General features: G+C 40.4%; 1 protein-coding gene across 2 annotated transcripts in view; it reads right to left on the bottom strand.

Moving 5' to 3' along the window:
- The window catches only part of myom3 (myomesin 3), a 114,835-nt gene that overhangs the window by 51,593 nt on the left and 50,585 nt on the right, over positions 1–12,657 (bottom strand). For both annotated transcript variants that reach the window (XM_088327037.1, XM_088327038.1), the window contains exons 12-14: positions 10,803–11,002; positions 7,442–7,495; positions 2,082–2,209 (exon numbers count right to left, since the gene is read on the bottom strand). In XM_088327037.1, coding sequence (XP_088183163.1) covers positions 2,082–2,209; positions 7,442–7,495; positions 10,803–11,002 — 382 coding nt within the window. The remainder of the gene's footprint in view (positions 1–2,081; positions 2,210–7,441; positions 7,496–10,802; positions 11,003–12,657) is intronic.

Genomic DNA, 12,657 nt, shown 5'->3' with positions numbered 1-12,657 from the left:
CTGTTTAAATCTAGGTTTAAAACACACTTCTATTCTATAGCATACGGATAACCTATATTTTATGTTGACAATATCTGTGTAGTATTTGCCCTCATGTAGGTTTTAGATCAGGGGATGGTGTCATAATAGTCCGTGGTTTGCAATAATCTGTGGTCTGTGCAGCCCTTTGAGACACTTTGTGATTAAGGGCTGTACAAATTAACATGACATGACTTGACTTGACGTAAAGAGAATGATACACTCGAACTAGCTTACTCGCTAAAAAAGCCTCATGTGTTTTGGTTGATTTCTTCGGTACATTTCAGTTTTATTTTCTGCACCTGTGGCAAAGATGCTACAGTCCATTTAGAGTGGTTGCCATAATTGTATCCATCTATATATAGTGCATAGGCTTTTATCTCGTGACGTATGAGAACATCTTGTAAACATGAGATGCATAAACGGAGCTCACTTTTGAAGTGTGTAGGTAATGAACATGGTCCTTTGTTGAATATGGTGAGTGAATGATAAAAATCATTCTTAATGTCAAAACCAGAAATCTGTTTGCGTAATGACGTTGCGCCCGCTTCATCCTTGTAATGGGATTTCTCTCAAACGCCATCTAAATGTTGTTATTTCATAGTCTCTCGGCAAGCAAACGATTCATTCCGATTTTTCCAGAAATCCATTACTGTAACCCCTTGTTTATCACAGGACCAAAATCCCTCCAGTATTAGAAGATCTGTGAAGTAGCCCTGCCCCCATATTCATTTTTAAATGGGCTCGGCCAGCCCTCGCTCCTACTAGTAGTCGACTGGCCATAATGGATTTTGGCCGCATTGGTGCTGCTCATTTTAATTGCATAAAGCTGTAAAAAAGAGCCGCCACAAATGACACAAATTTGTTTTGTTCTCCCCTGCTTTCAGCAACAGTCAACTGAGGACAATGGTTCGTGGCCAGTTCATTTAACATAGGTTACAATGGCCCTTTCAAACTGCCCGAACCCGCAAAAAAGCAATAGACGACCAGGGATAATACATTACGGAGGAAACCATGCACGGTACGCCTACCATCTGAATTCTTTCTGCAGTTACCCACTCGCAGCAAAACGGGATTAGTGCACTTCATTTTAGGCTGAAATACATTAACGGCAAAAAAGAGCTGCTAGTCCCTGACAGAAGCCCAATGCTTGTCTCGGCTGTCTGCAATATGCAATCGGGTATAAAGGATAGCAGCCCACGAGTTCAGTTCTCTTTGGTTGACGGATCGGTTAAAATCAGGAATGAAAATGGCTCAGGGTTAAATAAAAAAAGGTGAGAAGGGTGTGAAGGGAATGCCGTATTTATGTGTGTATAACGACCCCCCCTTATTTATTTTGATTAAAAATCAATTCAAAATATATATTTTTTTTTTTAACACAATCTTACCATTGAAAGTGACAAACGTTGCTGAAGGCATGCTGCCATGATTAAAATGTAATTACAACTGTGAATGCAATACCAACATAAAATTGACAACGTATTTATTTAATGTCCTTCAAAGTCCGATTCAACATCAGATAAAAAGAGTTGTTTCCCTTGTCATGTTTTGTGCGTTTATATTTATATCTTCCAGGACAACTTTTTCGCCATTCTCTAACATTTGTCTCGGGTACCCTGAATAAATAAAACGTGATAATAAAATGACATTAAATTCGCATTGCACACGAATGAATACAGCACTCCTGCCCACGCAAACTATGCTGATATTAATTCAAACGATTCACCTCAAATGCCCGATTTACTCTATGTAATCTTACAATACCACTCCTCCCCACCTCCAAATTATCCTCTAATGATCAATTAACGTAGATCACCCTTTTTGACTTCAAAACAGTGAAATCCTCCTAAATGTGAGAGATTTTCATGCCATAAAAATGTCATTGGGGATAATAGATCGCGGAAAAATGTTCATTGAGGCTGGAAGTACAAAGCGTGATGTTGTGAATGATTACAGTACTCAGTTTCCAATCAGATTATTGCATGCATGTGAACGTAGTCAATAAAAATCGAGTTTAGCTCTTGAGAAAACGATAAAAGGAAAGAACGTTGGTTTTCACCCACCCGCTCTACATCATAGGTGAGTGGCTCTTTTCCTCGGGGTTCTGGTTCCGTCCAGCTTAGCACCACATACGTGTCGGTCAGCTCGCAGGCGTGTACGTTTGTGGGCGGGTGGGGCGTTCGTACCTGACCTGTAGCGAGAGAAGATGAAGTGGAATGGGAGGAGAAGAAGAAATCCGTCTTGGATGGTCCATTTCGTATTAAGTTTCGAGCACTTCATTCAATTTCTACACAGAACATATAAGGCAGGTCAGGGACATTTTTCAAAATATATTTTTGCAATTTTTCGCTTTCCCTAAAGGCAAAAGAGAAAAGAAAATGACAAAAAAACGAAGATACATTTTTTTCAAATCCCTATCTCATTCTTCATGCATCGCCATGGTGACCAAACAGCGTGCGATCAGGGCAACAGAAACATCAGGAGCTAAACAGCTGTTGCAAAGTTTATGCATTGTTCATGCAGAGGTTCAATGTTATTTTGTAAGCAAAGTGCACTTGTGTTTATGGAAAATTGGTTTGGATATTGGGGGTGTCAAAAATGCAAAAAAAAAAAGCATCAAAATGAAAGTTCCGATTGAAATGCATCATTTTGGTTATCTCAGAAGTTTTCCTAGAAACAAGTATTTCCATGAACCTTATCAATGTTCACCTAGCCTATACAGCTCCAGAACTTACTGTAGGCCTTCAAAAACTAGTTAGCATGGCCAGATCTTTCTGGTGCAGGCTTTTTCCATTGCAGAGAAAGGTCTGGCATTGAATTTAAAGGGACATTGAGTATTATTTAGCGCCTCTTAGATGGTAAAAAAAAGCTTAATTCTTTAAAAACAAATATTATTAATTTGAGCCATCAGCAAAAATACATGTACTATCATATAACGATGCATTTTACAAAATACTTGTGAGGAAATTTGGATGTATTTTACCTAATCTGAGGTTCACCTAGATGTGGCTGCCATGATTATCCACCAACCTGCTGCTAAGGGTACCCCCAAAAAAAACAAAAAAACAAAAACTTCACAAAATACATGGCAAAAAAGGTGTTTTGGTCAATTTGAGTCTCCGTAGTTTATATTTATACTCATGCATTGTAGTACCGTAAATTCCGGACTATAAGCCGCTACTTTTTTCCCTAACTTTCAACCCTGCGGCTTATTCAGTGATGCGGCCAATTTATGTAATTTTTCTAACTGCCGCTAGCGGCTCTCGAGTGTTGCTACCATTACCTGCCCTGTCAAAGCTATATTATTATTATTAAAGCTTTGAAAACTCTCTCGGTGTACCGTCTTTCTTTGTGAATATGTGTAACCCATGTATAATATGTATTTGCAACTTTATATTTTTGTAATGTATTTATTTGTATTTATTTTAGACACTTATTCTGATATGTTTTGCACAGGTGAACGAAAAATGAGGGGGGGAACAAACGTGGGGGGCCGAGTTTAAGTGGGGACCGCTAAAGGTGAGGAACAGACAAGGAAAGAAGAGGGGGTAAAAAGTTTGTTAAAGAAAAAGGAGTTGCGTGAGTAAATGTGTTCATCTGAAAAGTTTTACCACCCTTACCTTTGGAAATATACACTTTTTTCCTTGGATTACTTTCAACGGGACCTGAACTCTGCAGGTCTGCATCAAACCTTAAGTACTGGTATCATTTTCCGTTCATTATGCCGGCTGTGATTTTTGGACTGCGGACTTTAATGAAGGACATTTAGTTTCAATCACGGGACTTGAAGTCGGGTTTGGGTTAATTTTGTGTTTGTATTACATGTTTGAATGTGGGTGCATGCGGCTTATATACAGGTGCAGCTGGCGTATGTACAAAATCGGTTTCCCTCTTAAAATGTGGTGGGTGCGGCTTATAATCAGGTGCGCTCTATAGTCCGGAATTTACGGTACTCATTTTTTGGTTGTATTCACAGTACAGCAACATATAGTGGTCAAATATTACACTATGTGACTTTTAGATTATGTTTGCATTATGACCTCCTTAAGGTCTTAATATTTCCTTTGTTCTCTTGTTCACAGTAATGATAATAACAATAAAACTACAAAAAAAAGTATATATTTTTATTGAAAAAACATTCCTGTTTTTGCAACTCAAAATTGCTATTGTGCCAATAAAATCATCCATTATTTAAATTACTATCGTGTTTAACTGCATTCAACATTTTCTGTATATTGACATCAACATAAAGTTGCTAAGGTTTCCTTTAATCCTCGAGGAACGATGGCAAGCGAATGCGATTTAGTCCATTACGGTGGCAACCACCAATAACAACAACACAAAAAACATGTTGCATTATTCTTGTCACAGAGTCAGATGCGACCCAAACGCGGAGAAGCCGGAGGCAGGTGTGCTCAACGAGCGATGATATTTATGAACAAAAAACGAAATAACAAACGAAAACAAACCTGGTCTTAAAACTAGAAACGTGTCCAAACCAGAAACTAAAACCAAACCTGAGGTAGTGTCAGCAGACATGATAAAAGTGCCATATAATGGCAAAGGCCCGACAAAAATGGAATCCAAACAGTCGAATATGAAGGGCTAGAACAGTTCCAAACTTGATTGGAGCCCTTTAGGGAAGGTAGTGCAGCAGATTGAAACAATTATCCATAGTATGGTTACCCTAGTGCTGTTTTCTATAAATATAGGCCTCACATTTTACACGACGCTGCCCTTATACGTGTTGTCTTCCGGTACAGTAGTAAATATGCGCTCGTTTTTGTTATCAACATCTTGAAGAGTCTAATGATTTTGAAAACCCGTGACATAAACAACTAAGAGCAAAACTGGGAGCAATGTAACTGAAAACGCTAGAGAATAGAACTAATTAAGTAAAGAACAGACATTTGCATGATTTTCCTCCGTAGATAGAAATGTTTGATTGTTATGAATTTTGTGAATTCCATTCTGTGAGGGTGTATGTGGCGCCTAAGACTCACAAATGTTTCCCATTCGAAAACTACCGCGCAATTGGTTCCAAATGAGGATTGTTCTACTGAGTGCCATTATAGTTCATGAATATTTCATTACCCAGAAAGGGAATTTGCCTGTGATGAATAAAGCTGCACACAGCTTGATGCATGTTTTCACCTTCATGTGTGCGTGCCGAAGACGCCCCCATGAAAACGACGCCGTCATGTTCATTCTCATGGGCTCGGTGCCAAGCACAGTGCAGGCGGCCATGATGCGTGTTTACTGAAATAGCCGCCGGGGTCTGTTCATCGTCTTCTCTTCTGAGAAATGGAGCGTTCAATTACCACAGCATGTTGTCCAAAATGATATGAAGACACATTAGGCCACAAGCGATGAGGGAACCGCTTTAATAATGTGCTTTGAAGGCAATGTAATGACATCATTGAAACCAGCGTTTAAAATAAAGAATTTTCGAGTCGATGCACCCAAGAACAGGCCTGAGACTGTCAACAGTTGAGAAGGCTGTCCAGAGTTGCATCCTTATTGGTGCCCATACGACCCATGCCGTTAAGGGATCCGTGAACCATGATATAAGGTATAAGTTTGAAAAAACAAAACAAAACGTATATTAATAAACAACTTTTTTTACAATTTTATTCTAGTGAAATAAGATGAAATCTAAGGCTCAATCCGATTACAGCCTATATCCCTCAATTTCACTCAATACTCTAAAAGTGCAAAGATAACAATGCACCAATCCTCCGCAAAGCGTAGAGTAAGGTTTAAGAGTGGGGGACATAAGCCCACTTTCCACCAAGTCAGCACAGGAGCATTCTAACTTATTTCTAGCTACATCCCCTTGGCATTACCAACCAGCTGGATGCATTTGTGAGAGGAAATAAGCCAATGTGTTTGTGTTGTGTTCTGGAACTACAAAACCTATAGAGGGCGCTATGATTCAAAGAAAAGCAAAGAACAGTAAGAGAGGTGGGTGGGGCAGATGAGGAAGAACAAACGAGAGTGAAGCGCAGTATTCATCTGGCTGCATGCTTCTTTATTTCGCAAGTTAAATACGTTATAAATAAATGTTTTGTATGGAGTTCAAATGTTCTTGTTTTGAACTGAGTAAAGTTAAGAGAAAAAGAAAAAAAGAAAAAACAAGAACAATGGTCGCATGTCATGTCACAACAAATTAGCTTGAAGAGACGACGTGGAAAGCAGGATGTATGTTCATAATTCTTTGAGAGGAATTTTTCCCTTGCCCTCACCAAATAAGTGCAAAGGGGTGACAAAAATGGCAGGGATGAAGTGGGTAGGTGAAAGAGACAGTAATGGAGACTCCATTATTTGCCAGCGGATATTTCTTCTTTTTAAGTGAAAACTGAAACGTCATCTTCAAACCCATTGTATATACTCTCATATAAACCATATAAGCCGACCCCTAAAACTGCTTTAAAACAGCAACATATTAAAATAACTATATACCCTAAATATCAATAAATCATGGAGCATGCAACTATGCGAAAATAATGATTTAAACGTGTAAATAAAAAAAGATTAATATATCGGCAATAAAGATGAAAACATTTTTAATGATTTTCTGAACGATTGAACAGCACTTCGGAGCCAGACTCTCATGCAGCATTTTCGTCTTTCGCAAACATTTCCTTATTTGACTATCACTGTTGTCAATGTTTTTCACTTTTCCTCTTCCCTTACACTTTCTTGGAAGCAATATTATCAGTTTGAAAAGCAAAAACAAAAAAAACACAGAAAATCACAATAAAATGAGATCTGGTCCTTCTAAAATGCAATCACGCCGCTACCCAACAGACCAAGAAGAAGAGATCGGTGAGGGTGGAGCATGGCTATTTCTACCTCTGTGTTCATTTTGTTTTATGTGCATATAAGCCAAAATCCCTTATTGTGTTTTATAATTCTGTATTATAGGAAATAATGTTAAATAAACAAAATAATATACAAGCAAAACTTTTTTATAGTAGCTTAAGCCTAATTGTCATCTTCTAAGCCTAGCTGGCAGCTGAACTAATTTAAGCATTATTTTAGGGAATTTTCTGTGGCATGACAATGTTCAAAGCCCAAGTGTTTAAAATTTGACCACTAGTTGGGACTGTTGTCCAATGCGAACAAAAACCAGTGCCACAGCAGGCAACAAGAAGGCAGACAAACATGGCGGCGAACTAATTAGGGATTCCACTATATATGAAAAAAAAAAAAAACTCCTCGACCTATGACTTTTATTTAAAATTAAGATTGGTATGATAGTCCATGCTTTTTTGCCTGGCACTTAAATCCATGTTTTCTTTTTTTTCGTGAATGAAAGTTTGTTTGTACCACTAGGAGGCCCTAATATTGCACACTGTCCCTTTAAGAAACACTGCATTAAATAACACACAATGCTGTAGTGACCATGCATAATACTCACTTTCTAGTTCATCTTTTTTGACGACCAAGGTCTTCCCTTTGTGCACTTTGACCACTAAAAAAACAAAATGAAATAAAAGCACCTTGGCGGACTTAGTTACCGTGCAAGTGTGTCAAAACGGCAGCCACAGGTTTTGCCGTGACAGCCAGAGAAAGAGAGACACAAAAAGGTGAGAGGGAGCGACACGGATGGATGGAGAGCAGGCCGGAAGGCGGTCAACGTTACGTCTTGTCCTTCATTTGTGTTTAATGATGCGCAACGCTGGACCTAAGCCCATCTGCCCCCAGTATTTAATATCTACAGACGAGCAAACACACACAGGGAAACGGGCACACACAAATGCCACATTTCAGTGCACAATTCCCACCGCGATAGAACCACTGAGAGATCCGTGCATTTATATGAAAAATGTTACAACTTACGCAACGGAATTGCTATGTATTATTTAACAATAGTGTTAGAGTGACTTAGTGGCTTTAATCATCTCATCTCATCTCATTAGCCATACCGCTTTTTCCTCATTAGGGTCGCGGGGGGGCTGGAGCCCATCCCAGCCATCTCCGGGCAGTGGGCAGGGGACACCCTGAACTGGTTGCCAGCCAATCGCAGGGCACACAGGGACAGACAACTCATTCGCTCATTCACACCTAGGGACAATTTGGACCGGCCAATTCACCTGAAATGCATGTTTTTGGAATGTGGGAGGAAACCGGAGTGCCCGGAGGAAACCCACGCAAGCACGGGGAGAACATACAAACTCCGCACAGTAAGGCCGGGAGCTGGATTTGAACCCACTCAGGAGGTTCCCACGACCTCAGAACTGTGCCGCACACGCGCTAACCACTGCGCCGCCGTGCTGCCCTATATATATATATATATATATATATATATATATATATATATATATATATATATATATATATATATATATATATATATATATATATATATATATATATATATATATATATATATTGGTTTAATCAAATTCGTTTTGAAATGTTGTTTTATTAGGTCCCTGTTTCTGGCTCTAAATTTGATATTTAGTTTTAAGGTATTTCTCTAGCTGTGTAAGTATTTTTTTAAGAATACTGCAGTTGTATTTTTGTTGTATTTCTGCAGCAGAATGTTTTGAGTATAAGATTTTTAAGTTTTAGATTGTGTAGTATTTCTGTTGTAATATTTCGAGAGTAGTATTATTGGAATAGGGCAGCACGGGGGAACAGTGGTTAGCGCGCGTGCGGCACAGTTCTGAGGTCATGAGATCGAACCTTCCAGTGTGGAGTTTGCATGTTCTCCCCGTGCTTGCGTGGGTTTCCTCCGGGCACACCGGTTTCCTCCCACGTTCCAAAAACATGCATATCAGGTTAATTTGCCAGTCCAAATTGTCCCTAGGTTTGAATGAGCGAGTGAGTTGTCTGTCTCTGTGTGCCCTGAGACTGGCTGGCAACCAGTTTAGGGTGTCCCCTTCCCACTGCCCGAAGATAGCTGGGATGAGTTCCAGTAGCCCCGCGACCCTACTGAGAATAAGCAGTGCAGATAATGGATGGATGTATTTTGTAATGGCCCAAAAGAAAAGGCAAAAAAGGCCTCCATCGAAAAAAAAAATGTGAGCCCTACATTCAGTGCCTTTGTCAACTGACTTGTGTCATTCACAAACAAAACTGGCTAACCAAGAGATGATTCTCTTGTTATTGATCAAAATGCTTTTTTCCTCAGGGATTCTGTGCTGTTGACTAAATTTGTTGGGTATAAAAAAAGGTTAAAGTTATATTTTTCTATGTAATTTAATTTGTGCTTCTTGTGTTTGTCAGTGTTATTGTTTAATGTTAATTTTGCTTTATGTTCCCCCTTTTAAGTCATTCATAATGATACATAATACATCGCAATATATATATTGTTCGGCGCCAGCTGCGGCTCATTTCCTGATTGGCTTCCCTCCTATTTAAGCTCAGTGCTCTCACTCATCCCCTTGTCAGTCCTTCAACGAACCTCTGAACCGGGTGTTTTGACTCCGTCCAGTATCCTGCTTGTGAATCTTGTCCGGTAGTGATCCCGTCTATCTCGTGCTGTTTAATATCTGACACCAGTCCCCAGTGTCTGGTATCGATCTCGTCTGTCTCGTCCTGTCTGATATCTGACTCCAGTCTCCAGTATTGGGTAGCCATCCCGTCTATCTCGTCCTGTTTGATATCTGACTCCAATCTCCAGTGTCTGATATTGATCCCGTCTGTCTCGTCCTGTCTTATATCTTGCTACAGTCTCCGGTATCGATTTCGCCTGTCTCATCTTGTCCGATAACGTGCGCCAGTCTTCAGTATCCGGTTTCGATCCAGTCTGTCTCGTCCTGTCCGGTATCGATCCTGTCCGTCCGGTATCTGCTCGTGTATCTGGTAACGATCCTGTCCTTCCCGCCCTGTCTGGAATCGTCTCCGTCTGTTCGGTATCTGCTCGTATCTGGTGTCGATCTCGTCGGCCTCTGGCTTCCTGTTTTTCCACGCCGTACTTCTGTCTTACTTCTTCCGCCCAGCGATAGCCGAATCAATGGCGTTTTTGTTCACGCGCATGACTGCCCCATCCCCGTAAAATAAAGCTTGTGTGAAAACATTATGCATCTGGCTCCTCCTACTGTTTTGGTTCTTACACTTTCGTGAGCTGAGCCAAAAAAGCCTGTTCTCTAAAAGGAGTCGGAATTCCAATCTCTTTAACGGACCACACCCTTCCTCTGGGATAAAAGTACTAAAAGACGTGTTTCGTATTTAGAGCGCATGCGTCAAGTCGCGGTTTTCCTTGCTGCCCTGCACACTTGAAAAATTTGGACATGGAGCGCCCAAAATATCAAACACGTTTGATTTTCAGCGCCAATGCCGCCGCGGCGTTTTTTTTTCCAAAAAAGTTACCTGCCACACCTGACACCAGAAGCAAAACGACAATCGACAGCGGCGTCGCACTCGGTTGCCATCAGGTGTTTGGAAGGCTTTATGTGAGCATAGATTTCACATAGCATAGATTTCACCCAAAATAATCAGAATTGAGCATTAACTCTGCAGCGTGAACGTAGCATTATATACTCCGAAATGACTTAAAACGTACACAGTTGCACTTTGGGCCTCTGCGAGTGTAGCTAGTATTGTGTTCTAGCACAAAACATAGCCTATAGGCAACCCCAATATACACCAACACATTCGATAAACATCTGCTTTCATGTAGTCTTCTCACGCCCTCTGGTGGCCAAATTGTGTACTACAGCTCCAGATTATCAACCACTCTATGCAGCAGCCTTTTACTCGTGTTGTATAAAAAACATCCCCCATTTTTTTCAACGAGCACCATTAGTCAAGAAACATTGACAGTGTCTTACTCATCGTCCTCTCTTGTTCTCGGGGGTCCTCCATGACGATGGGGTCTGTCGGCTTGGAGGGGTGACCTTCCCCAGCTCCATTGACTGCCCGAACTCTGAACTGGTACGTGGCCCCTTCTTTTAATCCCAAAACCGGGTAATGGCACGCTTTCTGAGGGTTCACGTTGCAGCGCACCCACTGACCCTGGCTAAGGTCACACCTGTGAAATAACAAATCAAAAAGATACAGAAAGACAGATTGATGGCTCCCCGCAAACATAAATGAGCACAGTACTTCCAGGGTTTTACTTCATAACAAAACACAGAGGCGGCCTGACAAATGTAAAGTGGTAAACACCCCGCTAAGTCCTGTAATAACCACAGCGCTCGAACAAAGGGCCTCCAGAACGCATTAAAAACTTATTTCCAAAGATAAATGTGGGGCCCGGATAAGGGAACTTCAATAACAATCTATTGGCTCATCCTGGAAAGAACAAAGAGAGATGAGCCGGATTTCTACTAACAAGGCTGTTGCTAGGGAACTGGGGAGCTATGTGGTCCTCTCACACATCGGAAACAAGTCATATTTAGGAATTCAATCCATTACTCCAATTAAAGGAGATAAAACACACAAATACAGAGTGCTATCTTCATGCCCAGATCATTGTGAACATTTGCGGGATACGGAAAACACGCGGGGACAAATTACAAAGCAAAAGAGTTGGTTTTAGACAAAACCAAACGAGCATGATGTAACTGATTGATTGTTGCACAGATACCAAATGAGCAGCACCTGTTTCTCCAGCAGGAGTCTTTGATTCGGGTTTCTTTCTGCAGAAAGTGGATGACTGATCATTATCAAGCGCAACATTCATCTCGGGAAAACTATGACACCTGCTGCCCGGCCCCTGCCTGCAGATTTATCAGACGCCAATCAATTTCCCCCAAGAGGTCGATGAGGTTTACGCATTTAAATCTTGCTTTTGTTAACTTGTTACTGAAGGACACTTAGGTAATACATCAAAAAGTCCATGTTTTTTTTGCTTGAAAGGTAATATAATCCCGATTTAATTTTGGAAGATGGTGTATGTAGATTGAAATGGTAAAATGAAACTGGTTTACAATATTGACTATATTTGACACAGTAAGAGTAACTGAAACAAAATTCCTCAAAACCTGTGAATCAATTCTCTCAGATAATAACTGTATTTTTCTCTGACAAAAAAGTACATTATATATATATATATATATATATATATATATATATATGAGAAGCGCAAGAAAACAATGAGCTGATGTTCTAAATATGTGCACTGGATGTCGCCAAAGCCAGTCACCACTTGCAAAGCAACCATAGCTGTATTTCTTTCTCCATCTTTTTTATTTTTCTCCCTCCCGCCCTCATTTTTTCCTTTCTCTTTCTTTTTACTTTTCCTCTTTCTCACTCTCTCTTGGTCTCTCTCTCTTTTTTTTCTTTCATGCACTCTTTTTTTCTCTTTTCTTTCTTTCGCACCCTCTCTTTCTCGTAATCCAGAGGTCTGGCCGCAGTGAGATTTCTTTGCATATAGCCCCCGGCTAAAATGAGTATGACCACCCTGGTGTAAAGCGTCATGGTGTTCTTCAGAGAGGAGCCGGACCTCGGCATTGACAGGCAGCAGTTACTGAAGAAAAAATCGTTTACATTTAATATTGACAGATTTAGTATCACAGTATGGCTGTCAGGTTTGGTTTTCTATCTCACCCTCTCTCCCCTTTCCTTTTCCTATTTTGGTCACTTCCTCCTTGGCTCTGATTTCCACTAAACTGGGGTCCTGATCACTCCCTAATCACTATTTAAGCACTCCTTTTTTAAGCTTGAAGCTATTTCATTCTGTCA

The sequence above is a fragment of the Urocampus carinirostris genome, chromosome 2, assembly GCF_059441175.1.
Source record: "Urocampus carinirostris isolate Australia breed hairy pipefish chromosome 2, RoL_Ucar_1.0, whole genome shotgun sequence".
Taxonomy (NCBI): Eukaryota; Metazoa; Chordata; class Actinopteri; order Syngnathiformes; family Syngnathidae; genus Urocampus; species Urocampus carinirostris.
The sequence above is the reverse complement of the archived record's forward strand: the minus strand, read 5'-3'. Positions and strand labels throughout refer to the sequence as shown.